Genomic DNA, 13,457 nt, shown 5'->3' with positions numbered 1-13,457 from the left:
AGAATAATAATGATTTTGTAGAGAGAGAGGGGAGGCTAACTGGAAAACACGAGAAGGGCGGAGAGAGAAATGAGTGTTACTCAATCATCTTTCCTCCCATTTGCTTATGGTTGCCGCTACTACATCACTCCCCTTCTCTCCACCGCCGATTTCCTACCGCCCTACCTCCGATCAGTTCTTCTGCCCCTAAAACCACCGCCACCAGTATCGTCTCCGTCTTACCTCGACTTCGGTCTGCGAGTAATTGTCTTCTTTCCAGGATGAAGGTACTCTCTCCTTCTCTCTTCTTCTTTACAAAATTTCGTTTTCTGAAATTGGAGATTCAATGTATTCTGTGTTTGTATGTGCACGGACGACCCAAATCTTTTTCTTTTTGTATAGGATTTTCACCTAGGAGAAGGCTTTGATTATTATTAGCTGGTAATATATCGCCTTAATTGGAATTCGTAATTCATCTTTCTCTGTGCTCTGGATTTTTAATTGTTGTTTCAATCTCATGTATATGATCTTTTGCTTGAAAATTGTCGTTTAGTCCTCTCTTATGATACGAATTTCGTCTGTAGAGAACTAAATTTTCCCTTTGAAACTGCTTGATAAATTCATCGATGTTAGTTTTAATCATTCAAGGTATTTTTTTCCAATACATGTGGTTTTATTTCGAGTGGTTTTGGTAGTATATCTTATGCTGATATGTTTTCGTCCCTAACCCGCCCTGCTTCTGAGGCTGTGGAGCTTGATAAGGTACTTGAGTTGATGAGAATGAACTAAGGATCAGTTGGAAGATGGATGGATTTATAAATTAATGTTTAGAGATGGGGAGATAGCTTTAGGAACTCCTTGTGAATTGTGCTCTATTGGTGTGTGTCGGCATGATTCTACTGAGGAAGTCATTTTCAATTTTTGTTTTATGTTTTTGGTTTTGGTTGAAAGTTTGATCGTTCCATGTCATTTTAAATCACATTGCAGAGGTTCTGGAGTGGAAGTGGCATAGCTACAAACAAGGAAATGGTGAAGAATCTCCAGAACTATGGAGTGGTTGGGTCGAAGAAGGTGTCTGAAGTAATGGAGAGTATAGATAGGGCATTTTTTGTGCCGGATGATGCTCCACCTTATGTTGATACTCCCCTGCCAATAGGTTACAATGCCACTATATCTGCACCTCACATGCATGCAACCTGCCTTCAATTGTTGGAGAAACACTTGCAACCTGGAATGCGCGCTTTGGACGTTGGCTCAGGTTGTGCATCTAGCTAAAAACTTCTATGCTCTGAAAATTGAATTGGTGATTTTTTCATTACTGTTGAATTCCTAAGAATGTTAAATTATGTTTGACTTGAGACATTCTGAATCTTGATTTCTAATCAGCAGTTTTCTTTGATCTGTAAAAAAAAAGAATCACTTTGGACATTTCGTTGAAGGTTAACATTATCCCCTATATCGGTTGAAGAGGAGAACGAAGCATTCCTCATAAGGGTGTGGAAACCTCTTCCTAGTAGATGCGTTTTAAAAACCGTGAGGTTGACGGCGATACCTAACCGGCCAAAGCGGACAATATCTAATAGCGGTGGGCTTGGACTGTTATAAATGGTATCAAAGCCAGACACCGGGTGATGTGCCAGCGAGGGCATTGGCCCCCAAGGGGGTGGATTGTGAGATCCCGCATCGGTTGAAGAAGAGAATGAAGCATTTCTTGTGAGGGTGAAAATAAAAAGAAAAGAAAAGAAAAGAAATTGGTATAATAGATGGAAATTGAAATGCAGAAGAATGATTCTGGTCTTTCCAGCAAGGGTTCAGTGTGCTCTAAACATGCCCTGCCCAAGTGGAAGTGCAAGTTGGTTACTCTAAAAAGATACAACTTTATTACCTTTTCACATTTGAAATTTGCATTTTCAACTTCAAATGCCATTTCCTCGACCTTCCTCGGTCTTCCTATATATTTAAGTTGAATTCTCATGTTTGATTTCTCCTTGGCAGGAACGGGATATTTGACTGCATGCTTTGCGTTAATGGTTGGACCTGAAGGTCGTGCAGTTGGTGTGGAACATATTCCTGAGCTGGTTGCTTCATCAATCGAGAATATTAATAAAAGTGCTGCTGCTCCTTTACTGAAAGAAGGTTCCCTCTCTCTACACGTTGCTGGTATGTTTGTCTTCTTTCCCTTTTCTAGAGCCATAGATTTTTCTTTTGATTTAGAATAAAGAACTCTGTTCCTTAGTTTAATTGGCCGTAAAAAGGTGAAGGATGTAGTTAAGTGACAGTAAAGCAATTATCTTGCACCCGCTAAGCACTGGAATGGTATATTCTTGAAAGTAAAAGTTAAGTTCGAGATATTTTTTAAAAGTAGTGCTTTACCCTTTGAGCGAAACACCAAGGTAAGAACTTCTTACTACTACTTAAGTCATGCTAAACCCGTCTAAAACGAGATTTCTCCCCTTCTGACACTAGATGATGAGAAAATTTGAGGAGCTCAATTCTCCTTTAGAAATCCATTAGTGTCACCTCCCTCCCCAGCGCTCACACTTTAATCTTAACAATGTTCTTCGGTGAACTGTGTGGCTAATGAGGGTGAGAAGCTCTAACATGGCAGAAGTAGAATGTGGGTATTAATTCGAGGGCGTGTTTGTCCTACTCGATGATGTGTGTTGTTAATGAAAGCTTGTGGTTACTTTGTTATTGGATGGTTGTAGATGGCAGGCAGGGCTGGCCAGAGTGTGCACCTTATGATGCTATTCATGTTGGGGCAGCAGCTGCTGAAATTCCGCCGGCTCTCATTGACCAGTTAAAGCCAGGTGGGAGAATGGTGATTCCAGTTGGGAACATATTCCAGGATTTGATGGTTGTGGATAAAGATGTCGATGGCTCTGTTAACATCCACAACGAGACTTCTGTTCGTTATGTGCCTCTTACCAGCCGAGAAGCTCAGCTACGTGACAGCTGATCGAGTTTACTCATCCTATTCAGATGCTGCTTTTATCAAGAACGTTGTATAGAAACTTTAAGAGATCGTTTGCGCATCTAATTGAATCATATCATCCTAGATGTGTGTACTTAGTCCAAATAAAGATGTTATATCCTTTGTTTTCGACAATCACAGACGATAAACAGAAGATGACTCGTTAGAACTTGCAAAATTTCATTGACAGGGTTGATAATTTGATTGGATTCTTTTTTTGTATCATTTGTTTTTGGTCACGAAAGACCCTCTCGTAACCCCTCCTCTCTCTAGTGAACGCCATATCTCTCTCAGAAATGCAATAACTTTAATTGAAAAAGACTGTCCCATCCAGAGAGAGTAATAATTCAAGAAGATGGACTACGAAACTTTTAACTCATACAAGATTCAAATTAAGAACAGACCTGAAATTTTAAAGGCATAAATGACATCAAATTATACCTTTACGAAGGTGACTAAACAATGGCACTACAAAAACTCACCTATACTTCCTGGAAACAAAAAAGGTAAACACATAACAAGAGAAAAAGGTCCATGGATTCATCTTGGTTCACCTCAGAAGTTGCGCCTAGGTCTTTCCTCTGCAACATTTACTCTGATTGCCCTTCCATCTATACTCTGTACAATTCAAATTTCACAACTTTTTGTTAGCATTTGATGATGAGATTCAATAACCTGGAAGAGTATGTTTGGAATAACTTCCAAAAAGGATTTTTAAAAACGTTCAAAAGTGTTAAAATGACGTTTTTCAGCATTAGAAAAATCATTCTAAATCGGTGTACAAACTTCATTGTCTATGTTGTGTGTTTAAGTGCAACTCAGTTTTCATACCTGTCCATCCAGAGCAGCAATGGCATCATTCATTCCAGTTTCATCAGCCATGGTAACAAAGCCAAAGCCACGAGAACGGCCACTGTCCCTGTCGTAAAGAACCCGAGCATCTACTACTTTGCCATGTTCACTGAAAACCTGCTCCAAGCGTGCATTATCAACATCCCATGGAAGATTACCTACATAGAGTCTGTAAGCGGATTGAAATGTTCGAGGTGTGGGTTCTGGCCTAGAACCTCTGGGGGCAGCCTTATTTACCGTCAACAGCCTCCCTGATAAGTCCTACAAGCCCAGAAAATACAATTTATGCTCAGAATTTCACGGTAGATTTGACAATGGAAAGATACAAAACAAATTTTACCAAGTACCAAGCAGAAGTTAAGAAAAATTTCAACCAAATTAGAAAACCAATTGATATGTTGAGATACATCACAAGCAGCCCCACATGGCCTCCATAGGCAACTTTAAGCTCAGAACAAATAAATGGCAGCCTCGGTATACACGCATAACCAAGCCCACTACTAGTAGATAATGTCCAATTCGAGCTTTTTCTTTCGAAATTTCCCTCAAAGTTTTTCAAACGTGTCTGCTAGGGAGAGGTTTCCACCCCTGGTTCCCCTCTCCAACCGATATGGATCTCACAGTATGTGTAAAGATGGACAAAAATCTCATCATCAAACATTCAAACTAGCAAAAAGTTACAGTTGGTGCTATAATTCAACAAACTCATGCTATAATTCAACAAACTCATCAGCCAAAAGTTGGTCCTAATGGCTAATTCCTAGACTACACATCCAAGCACTCAGATTCATGAAAGAAGATCATTTAAACTCCTCAAAATTAAACCAATAGGTTAAATGCAGAGATAAGTTTGATGGTAAATGCTTCAACAAAAAAAAGTTTAAAATAAAGATAAGGTTTCAAGAAGAGCACATCGTTGTTGAATCATGTGTACAAGATAAAGTGAACATCAAGATCTTACATAACGGTTTAAGGCATCCACGGCTTTCTCAGCTTCTTCAACAGTACTCATTGTCACAAACCCAAAACCACGACTCTGGTCTGTGTCTCTGTTGTAAACAACCTACAATCCACACACACAACCAGATGAAAAGCTTAAACCAAAATGAACAAAATCACATTGAATTCACCAAAGTCTTAACACTCACCTCAGCAATCTCCACAGTTCCAACCTTCTCAAAGAGCATTGCTAGCTTTTGACTATCAACGTCATAAGGCAAATTCCCAACAAATAACTTAGCATCTTCGTTTGGTTCAACATAAGACCCTTCTTCTTCCTCGTCCTCTCCCAACTCCAAAAGCCCCCCTTCGGCCTCACTTCCTCCAACCGCTTCGCCTTCACTCTCCCAACCTTCTTCGTCGCCGGCGAGTTTCTGGTCAATGGTGATGGTGTCGTCTTCTTGGGCCACAGAAGCAATGAGGGAAGAAAGATGGGGTTTCTTCTTTGAGGGGAAAAAGACAGAGGAATGGGAGGAAGAAAGGTGAAAGGGGATGAACTTGGAGGGGAAAGAGAGAAAGGACTGTGGGGCTCTGTAGGTGAATACAGAGGGCAGGGATAGAAGGCAAGGGTCTGCCTTGGACAAGGGTTTCAAAATAGAAGTGGCAGAAGTAGAAGCCATTTGTGAAAGTCGAAGGTGGGAGAGGAGAGGAGGGGATTGAGGAAGAAGGGTTTATAGAGGAGAGGCCTAACAGCAACGCGGAGGAGGTAAGGATAAGAGAGGCAGTGGGCGAACAGAGAAAGAGATGGCCTCTCTGTTCTTATCGCCTAACAAAATATCGCAACAAAAACAGAATGAAATGGACCAGACATTCGCGGCAGATTTTTAGGCTCCACACAACAAAGTCCACTCATGTTCTTTTGGGCCTCAAATCTTTTTGGCCCATAATCTTTCTTTCTTTTCCTTTTTCTTTTTCCTTTTTTTTAACAAGCCCTTTATAATTAAGTTGATGGTTCCATATCCTATTTCTTAACATTTTTCTATATATTGATAAGTGTTCGGGTCAAATCACGTGTGCCTGAGTGCTACTCATATTAGCCTAAGTTCTTCAAAGAAGATACCTGGGAGTAGCTAACCACAATGAAATTGATGGGGTCTAATAGAGTTGTGCAAGAGCTCAAGTCCAACGCTAATAGATATTGTCTTCTTTAATCTCCCTTCAAAGTTTTTAGAATATGTCTACTAGAGAAGTTTCTACACCCTTTTAAAAAAAATGTTTCATTCTCCTCTCCAATCGATATGGAATCTCACAGTTCGACCGAAAAAAGCAAGTGAAAGAGGCATCTTCCATTCATATCGATTTAGATTTTTTCGTATCAAGAATTGTCAACTTAAGCGTACCTCAACTAACACTTATTCTTCCTATTAGATATTTTCATAGTGCCAATATTCCTAGTAGTCACTCTTAACATGTTCCACGTGTCAATATACAAACTTTATATCTCTTGAAATGGAACCATTTTCAAGCTTGACCATTAACCGGCCACTTCCAGATTCATAGGTAAACTCCTCTTCTTTCATGTCAACTACACATCGGTTCGGTGCTCAAGTAGGCTCCAAATCTGCCACATAATGTCCATCCATACTGTGGTTTATAAAAGTGGAAATTTCTCCTCTAACATATGCATTTTAAAACCGTGAGGCTGATAACGATAAGTAATGGACCAAAACAGACAATATCTGCTAGCGGTGGACTTGAACTAGTAAATTAAAGTTAGCCTACCAACTTAGTCCGCATGTGAAATGGTAGGTAGAGTTCAATGGAGCTGGTGATAATGTAATGAGAAGTCGAGTCTCACTGCCCACTAAAGATATTGTAATTACATTCAAACTAATGCAAGAACTAGTTTTCATAAAGAATTTGAGGCGCCTGTTGCTTCCATGAGGCTTAACAAACATCATTTCAAGACATTTTATGGAACGTCGAGGAAAAAACTAATGATATTTACAAATGATATCGTACTCACCACGTCAACGACCGCTTGTACTCGAGCAAGAAGCTGGAGTTGATGTTGGACATGAGAATTCAGCAGGGAGTTTTTGCTAATAAAGCTTTATCCTAGTTTGGATAAAGCTGCGGCATATGGGGCACGACTCAAGATCCTGTCCACATTCACAGCATGTCTGCAGATAGTAGAAGGTTAGTCTGCTTTTGGGTAATGTTTCATTCAGACAGCCATAAAAAACTTGGCAATGCTATTACCTGATGTCCACAGCCAAAAGCCATATCCTTTGCATTGGTGATGCAAATGGGACAAGCCTGCATCAGACAGTGTAAAAATCTTCATTTCCGTTCCAATTATTGTACCAAGTAAAATGAAAACAAAGGTAAAAGAAGCATTTACATGGTCATCAGAAACTGAACTTAGAGGAGGCGCAGATTGGACAGGAGCAACTCCAACATTTGAGGGTGGTGTTGCGCAAGAACTGCTCGTGTTTGAGGTCTTTAGGGTGCTAGGACCGTAACGAGGAGGCGGAAGAGGAACCCGGTCGATTGCCTTCCCTCTACTGGCACTGGTGGAGCAATGGAAGAAAATATGGTTTAAAAAAGAATACACTACCATTCAACTGCAGAAATCTTAACTATATTACTCTGCAATCTTGTTATTACCCCAAAATATCAAGCTCTATTGTTGCTTTATACTGAGAGGGTATTTCCATGAGTGCTGAAAGAGCGAATTCCGCTTCCTTTCTTGATCGATCCATATTCTTCAACATTATATCTGTGAAATTCACAAACTGCAGAATCAAAGTGCAAAAGTAGCATTTCTCAGATTGTGTTAAACACTTCAAACAATAACAGAAGCAAGTTCAGCTCAAGAAGCAAACAATACTTACTTGGAAGTTATCGAAGGCTCGAGCTGGGATATTGTCATCAAATTCCCTCATCATGTCCCAAGGTCCATCTCCTACTCCAACTAGTATAATCGACAGGGGGTATTCACTGCAATTCATTATGAAGTTACGGACGTTACGTGGTATGGGAATACGAACAACACCATTTCTGTCCACTTTAGATAACTTGAACCTACCTAGCTTTCACAATTGCCTCAATGGTTTTCTTTTCCTGTGAGCTAAACTGTCCACGCTCAGTATCAACACTTCTTGTAACCTGTCAAAGAGAATACAAACTATATTTTTCAGCCACCATGAAAAAACTTGGCTCAGTGTTGGTACCCGACACAGACATCAGACAGGCTGGAGACTCTAGAGACCACATGAATAATGAAAATCACTGTTCACTCGCTGATAATGCCCAATCTTTACCACTAATATTAAACTTGTATTATATCATGATAACTGTGAGATCCCACATCGGTTGGGGAGGAGAACGAAACATTTTTTATAAGGGTGTAAGAACTCTCTCCCTAGCGGACGCGTTTCAAAAACTTTGAAGAAAAATCCAAAGAGGACAATATCTGCTAGCGGTAGGCGGTGGGCGGTGGGCTGTTACAAATGGTATCAGAGTCAGACAACAGGCGATGTGCTACGAGAAGGTTGAGTCCCGAAAGGGGTGGATACGAGGCGGTGTGCCAACAAGGACACTGGGCCCCAAAGGGGGTGGATTGGAGGTCTCACATCGATTGGAGAAGGGAATGAGTGCCAACGAGGACGTTGGGCCCCGAAGATCATAGTGAATTGTGAGATCTCAATCGGTTGTGGTGGAGAACGAAACATTCTTTATAAGGGTGTGGAAACCTCTCCCTAGAAGACGCGTTTTCAAAATCTTGGGGGAGAAACCCGAAACAGAAAGCCTAAAGAGGACAATATCTGCCAGCGGTGGCGGTAGGCTGTTACAAATGGTATAAGAGTCAAACACCGAGCGATGTGCCAGCGAGGAGGCTGAGTCCCAAAGGGGGGTGGACACAAGGCGGTGTGCCAGCAAGGACGCTAGGCCCCAAAGGGGGTGGATTGGAGGTCCCACATCGATTGGAAAAGGGAACTAGTGCCAGCGAAGACGCTGGGCCCCGAAGGAGGTGGATTGTGAGATCTCAATCGTTTGGGGAGGAGAACAAAGCATTCTTTATAAGGGTGTGGAAAACTCTCCCGAACAGACGCATTTTAAGAACCTTGAAGAGAAGCTCGAAAAGAAAAACCCAAAGAGGACAATATTTGCTAGGGGTGGATGGTGGGATGTTACAATAAATTTCTGAACAAGCAGTGTATTGGTTCATAAATAAAACTGACCGAACTCTCAATTTAATCAGCCATGATAATGAATGAGAAGGGCCCTCAAGATTTCTACATCCTTCAAAAATTAGAAATTTTGACACATTATTTCTGCCTATGATCTACACTCGCCGCACTTGCAATTTTTGTTTCTGTTTCTCAGACTCAAATTAAAAGGTACCATACTTCCATGGCTCATTGTGAAACTCATATTGTTTATATAATTTCTCATTTCTTATGTATCTGGGAACAAATAGGAAGATATGTTATAAACATGAAAGTCCAAAACAATCAAAATTGAAGTCGGTGGGAATAGAGATGAAAGTACCTGACCATCAGCTATTATTACCAATACATGGTACTGGCCGCCACTTTGCTCTACGATTGTGATAGCCATTTCGATAATAGGGGCAAATGATGTTGGCCCTGTCCCAGAAATGAAATTATGGAAGTATAGTAAGTAAAAGCTAACACAAAAGTGTAATAGCAAACAGACAGACTGCAACCTGCTAGTCGAAGATGAGGCATGAGTTCCCTATATCTGCTCAACACTTCTTCAAATCCATTACAGAATCGCTCGTCTGGATAAAAACTGAAAACCTCTTGGTCATGAGTTGATGCTGCCAACATTTAGAGTGACATACTTCACCCTTGTTAATTTGAAACAAATAAGTGTTCAAAAAATAGATCGACTGCACAAAGAAATACCATCTCCAAAACCGAAGCAAGGGATCATATTATCCTCATCGAATGACGATAATGTTTGCCCAATAATTGCTATTGCTTGTTCATAGGGATTTGGCTCATCTCCAATGTGATGCAAACTTCTACGGTTAAATGATCTTGCACCTATATAAAAGGCATCATTAGCATGTGCGCATGCTATTAAAGTGATAGATAATAACATTGAATGGCCAAAGCAAGGATGAACCTGTCCACTCATTGCTCTTGGTGAAATCTATACCAACAATAAGATTTGAAGACTCCAGGCCAGCACTAGCCAATGCTGCAGTAACCTGTGAAGAGAATCAAATAAACATAAATAACTTTCACATCGAAATATAGTGTCGATAAAAGTCTTACAACGCGAATTACAGCTAGACCTGATCTAAACTATTATAGTGATCATCTATCCTTGAATATTTCCTCTCCACCCTCTTTCTTGCCCCTGGGGCCTGAGTTCCTCCATACCCCGGAGTCGGAGGAGCAAATTGATACTGGGGCGTGGTTCTTGGTTGAGCGTATGCCGACTCCGGATAACCGAAATGACTCCACTGCTGTGAGCTAGACCTAATAGACGAAATGTATCTTGAACTTCCCTGCTTAGAACTTTTCCCTCCCATCACTTTACAAGAACTCTGCAGAATGAAGGTGATAGCAAGTATCATTAAGTGGAAAATCTCATAGTTTTTACATATTGAGGAGACAACATTTCAGAAATCAAACCCCAAAACAGAAAAGAGGTTTAAAATCAGCAAGAGTCCAAAAGGTAAAGATGATACTGACTAATCCGAGAACTTTTGCAAGAAACCCAAATTTCTTAAAAGGCAATCCAATTCCAAACCCCTTCAAAATAAAACGAAACTCGAATTTTGTAGAAGCAATGCTAATATTCAGGCTCATTGATTTGACAAAGATTTGGGTTAAATTTCTCGAGATAAGCAGAGAATATAATCATCCATTACTCTAAACAAAGTCGACCTAAACAGCTGCATTTTAAAGTTTCAGCCACATTCCCTCACAGATCAGAGCAAATATCAAACATCCAGAATTCCAAATACAAAAATTCATCAGCAGAATCCAATCACGGAAGAATATAAGAAGTTGAAAAGGGGAATAAAACTTACAGAGCTGTAAATCAGGGCGCAATTTGGAGAACGAACCGAACTAGTTCTTGAAGAAGATACAAGTAGAGAAGCAAGGGTACTGCGATTGAAACGAAAAAGGCGATGAGATTAGTCGATGGTGGAGAAGTTCACGGGCAGGGAAGTAAGTTTGAGAAGAATCGATAGTGATGGTTGTTTCAAATACAATGGATTGCTTCATGTACTATACTTGGCGCTGGTGAATTTCTAGGAAGATTCCTCCGCAGCCAAAATGAAGTTGTTCTTACTGATTTGCCAATTTACTCACCCGATTTTGGTCATACACTATGGCTCTATCCTTCATTTGTTTTAGCAATTTCAAAAGTTATTCCCATATCATAAAACCGAATCTTAAGGGAAAAGAAAAGCTTTCGCATTATTATTAAAGTTTTGACTAATTGAAAACTTTATGATTAAAAAAAACAGATTTAGATTTCGTAAATGATGTTTCTTCTACCAATAATTGGAAGTATACACAAATATAGTATTTTTTTTTCTGATTTACATAAACTAAATTATTTCCCTTTTTCCTAATTAACACGTTTTTTATTTATTTATTTTGTATTTAACGTATAGTTAGACTTACACAAAACTTTAGTCAAAGTGTATGTTATAAGAATGTACAATTGAGCAAGCTTATTGTGTCGAGTAATCTTTTGGTACATAGTTGTAACAGCTCAAGTCAATTCGTAGCCGATATGGTTTTGTTTGGGTTTTCACTCTCATACTCCTCCTTAAGATTTTAAAATGCTTATGTTTCATTCTCCTCTCCGACCAATATGAGATATCTCACGATCCACCCCTTGGGGGCCACCGTTCTCATTGCACGTCGCCCTGTATTTGGCTCTAATACCATTTGTAATAGTCTAAGCTCACTGCTAGCCGATATTGTTCTAGTATCATTAGATAGTGAAAGGCATGGTTGGAGTAGGCTAGAACCTCAAAAGAAGAAACCTGAAAAGAAAAGCCCAAAACGACAATATTTGTTATTAGTGGACTTGAGCGGTTACAATCACGGAGCATACTTAGTCATTTTATAGATCAATTAATCTCACGACATGCAATAAAACAATCTAGTCATATGTGGTGATTCCCAACATTCTCATACATCCCATGCAGTATGAGCTTGTTACGATGGACGGACGTAAGAGCTCATGATTTGAAGCCCGCTACGGTGTCTGAGTGGACATATCTAATAGTTTATGATATAGCCACACAGTACAATAAAATCCAACCACTGTGCCTGCTGCAAACATGTCCTGTAATCAAAATCACAACCAAGCTAAAGTGAGCCAAGTAATAAGTCGATAGCTTGAGAAGAACAGAGGCGGGGGCTTACCAAGATTACAGCTTTAATGCTGTCCATTTCAAGGGGGAAACCAATGGAGTCCTCTGTTTTGATACAGAGTAGAGTATCCACCAAGTCATTGTGTTCATCTCTGTTCTCTGGATGGACATGATCTTGAATCACTCTATCTAAGAAAACATCCAGCTCTTTGGCTGCCCTCTTCGCTTGGACGTCCAACCCACTAATACCATCAATCCAACCCAGCCATGGAATGAAGTCTCGAATGCTAAAACTCGCCATTGATTCCCCAAATTGCAAGAGAAGGGACCTAAACTTCGTCCCGTCTTCACCAATCCCATATTTTCTCCCTAAAGCCACCCTGCAAATCACGTCGTTGGTCAGTCGAGAGAAGAGTTCAGTCAAGTTAACCGAAAGTGGATTGTGTTGGATGTTGTCGATCATGGCTTTGACTTCTTGTTCTCTAACATAACGAAATGATTGGACCCTGTTGTTGCTCAAAAGGTGGAGCACGCCAATACTTCTCATCTGCCTCCAATATTCGCCATAAGGAGACATCGCTATATCTTTTGACCCATAAAGAAGCTTATCAGCCACGCTTGATTTGGGTCGATTGGCAAAGATGAGGTCGTGGGTCTTCATGATATCACGAGCCAGTTGGGGAGAAGAGACCACGATGGTGGGCTTGGCGCCCAAGTGAAGGAGAAACAGAGGACCATAGCGACGAGCATAGTTTTGGAGAGTGATACGAGGAAGGCGGCCGAGATTCAAAAGGTGGCCGACGATTGGAAGCTTTGGCGGAGATGGGGGTGAGGCTTTTGACGTGTTTTGATTGGAAAGCAGCCATTTTTGCAGAAGGAAGATCAGGATAAGGACGAAAGCAGTGAACGAAATTGGAAGAAGAAGAAGAGTCTGAAGAGTCTCCATTGCTCTCTCTCTCGCCTAATTTAGAAGTGGAAAGATGTGGATGTATATATATAATGATTTAAGGAATCAAATCCGAGGAAATTGAGAATCTAGGCTTTAGAATTGTCACCGCACATATTTTTAAGAACAAATATTTTTGACTGCTATCTCATGTAGGGCTCTCATGAGACTATATGGTGCTTACTTAAAGGAGTGAGCTGGCACCTCTTAGGTTCAGAAAGTCATCCACGTTTAGGACGCGACCCCTCACCCTTATCCCATCTGGCTAATGGCTTGTATGACGTGGGTCAAATTGTCCTTACAACAAGAGATTTGACAACCATGTCTAATTTAATGTCTTCCGTTGTGGTATGATAGAGGAAGGGATGTTCTGATATGTGCTTTAA

General features: G+C 40.4%; 4 protein-coding genes across 4 annotated transcripts; 1 reads left to right on the top strand and 3 right to left on the bottom strand.

Moving 5' to 3' along the window:
* On the top strand, positions 1–3,175 carry LOC111496101 (protein-L-isoaspartate O-methyltransferase 1). The gene is made up of 4 exons (XM_023146391.1): positions 1–266; positions 967–1,237; positions 1,975–2,139; positions 2,688–3,175. Exons 1-4 carry the CDS (start codon positions 261–263, stop codon positions 2,936–2,938), a joined length of 693 nt encoding a protein of 230 aa, XP_023002159.1. The 5' UTR covers positions 1–260; the 3' UTR covers positions 2,939–3,175.
* Positions 3,176–3,292: 117 nt separating this feature from the next.
* Positions 3,293–5,557, bottom strand: LOC111496092 (28 kDa ribonucleoprotein, chloroplastic). Its single transcript, XM_023146378.1, has 4 exons — positions 4,954–5,557; positions 4,767–4,868; positions 3,785–4,066; positions 3,293–3,571 (listed from the first exon to the last, which is right to left on the bottom strand). The coding sequence occupies exons 1-4, from the start codon at positions 5,422–5,424 to the stop codon at positions 3,509–3,511; spliced, it is 918 nt and encodes a 305-aa protein (XP_023002146.1). The 5' UTR covers positions 5,425–5,557; the 3' UTR covers positions 3,293–3,508.
* Positions 5,558–6,575: 1,018 nt separating this feature from the next.
* LOC111465925 (E3 ubiquitin-protein ligase RGLG2-like) lies at positions 6,576–11,157 on the bottom strand. The gene is made up of 12 exons (XM_023110400.1): positions 10,821–11,157; positions 10,077–10,331; positions 9,905–9,989; positions 9,682–9,822; positions 9,480–9,593; positions 9,302–9,399; positions 7,836–7,915; positions 7,642–7,747; positions 7,415–7,542; positions 7,149–7,317; positions 7,007–7,063; positions 6,576–6,927 (listed from the first exon to the last, which is right to left on the bottom strand). Exons 2-12 carry the CDS (start codon positions 10,314–10,316, stop codon positions 6,847–6,849), a joined length of 1,299 nt encoding a protein of 432 aa, XP_022966168.1. The 5' UTR covers positions 10,317–10,331; positions 10,821–11,157; the 3' UTR covers positions 6,576–6,846.
* Positions 11,158–12,007: 850 nt separating this feature from the next.
* Positions 12,008–13,084, bottom strand: LOC111497450 (cytochrome P450 71A22-like). The gene is made up of 2 exons (XM_023148243.1): positions 12,178–13,084; positions 12,008–12,097 (listed from the first exon to the last, which is right to left on the bottom strand). The coding sequence occupies exons 1-2, from the start codon at positions 13,069–13,071 to the stop codon at positions 12,008–12,010; spliced, it is 984 nt and encodes a 327-aa protein (XP_023004011.1). The 5' UTR covers positions 13,072–13,084.
* Between the last annotated feature and the right edge of the window lie 373 nt (positions 13,085–13,457).

Source organism: Cucurbita maxima, unplaced genomic scaffold (assembly GCF_002738345.1).
Source record: "Cucurbita maxima cultivar Rimu unplaced genomic scaffold, Cmax_1.0 Cma_Scf00002, whole genome shotgun sequence".
In the NCBI taxonomy this organism is placed as follows: domain Eukaryota; kingdom Viridiplantae; phylum Streptophyta; class Magnoliopsida; order Cucurbitales; family Cucurbitaceae; genus Cucurbita; species Cucurbita maxima.
This window is presented reverse-complemented; position numbering and strand designations above follow the sequence as displayed.

Bases quoted from the DNA above. Each gene is read 5' to 3' on its own strand.
- LOC111496101 (XM_023146391.1), top strand. The intron at 1,238-1,974 runs GTTGTGCATCTA...TCTCCTTGGCAG, and splicing joins CGCTTTGGACGTTGGCTCAG to GAACGGGATATTTGACTGCA. The intron at 2,140-2,687 runs GTATGTTTGTCT...GGATGGTTGTAG, and splicing joins CCTCTCTCTACACGTTGCTG to ATGGCAGGCAGGGCTGGCCA.
- LOC111496092 (XM_023146378.1), bottom strand. From the start codon at position 5,424: ATGGCTTCTACTTCTGCCACTTCTATTTTGAAACCCTTGTCCAAGGCA. The intron at 4,869-4,953 runs GTGAGTGTTAAG...TGTGGATTGTAG, and splicing joins GAACTGTGGAGATTGCTGAG to GTTGTTTACAACAGAGACAC. The intron at 3,572-3,784 runs GTATGAAAACTG...TGAATTGTACAG, and splicing joins TTGCTGCTCTGGATGGACAG to AGTATAGATGGAAGGGCAAT.
- LOC111465925 (XM_023110400.1), bottom strand. From the start codon at position 10,316: ATGGGAGGGAAAAGTTCTAAGCAGGGAAGTTCAAGATACATTTCGTCT. The intron at 9,400-9,479 runs GTTGCAGTCTGT...TTTCTGGGACAG, and splicing joins GCCTCATCTTCGACTAGCAG to GGCCAACATCATTTGCCCCT. The intron at 6,928-7,006 runs GTAATAGCATTG...TACTATCTGCAG, and splicing joins CTTTTGGCTGTGGACATCAG to ACATGCTGTGAATGTGGACA.
- LOC111497450 (XM_023148243.1), bottom strand. From the start codon at position 13,071: ATGGAGACTCTTCAGACTCTTCTTCTTCTTCCAATTTCGTTCACTGCT. The intron at 12,098-12,177 runs GTAAGCCCCCGC...TTTTGATTACAG, and splicing joins GCATTAAAGCTGTAATCTTG to GACATGTTTGCAGCAGGCAC.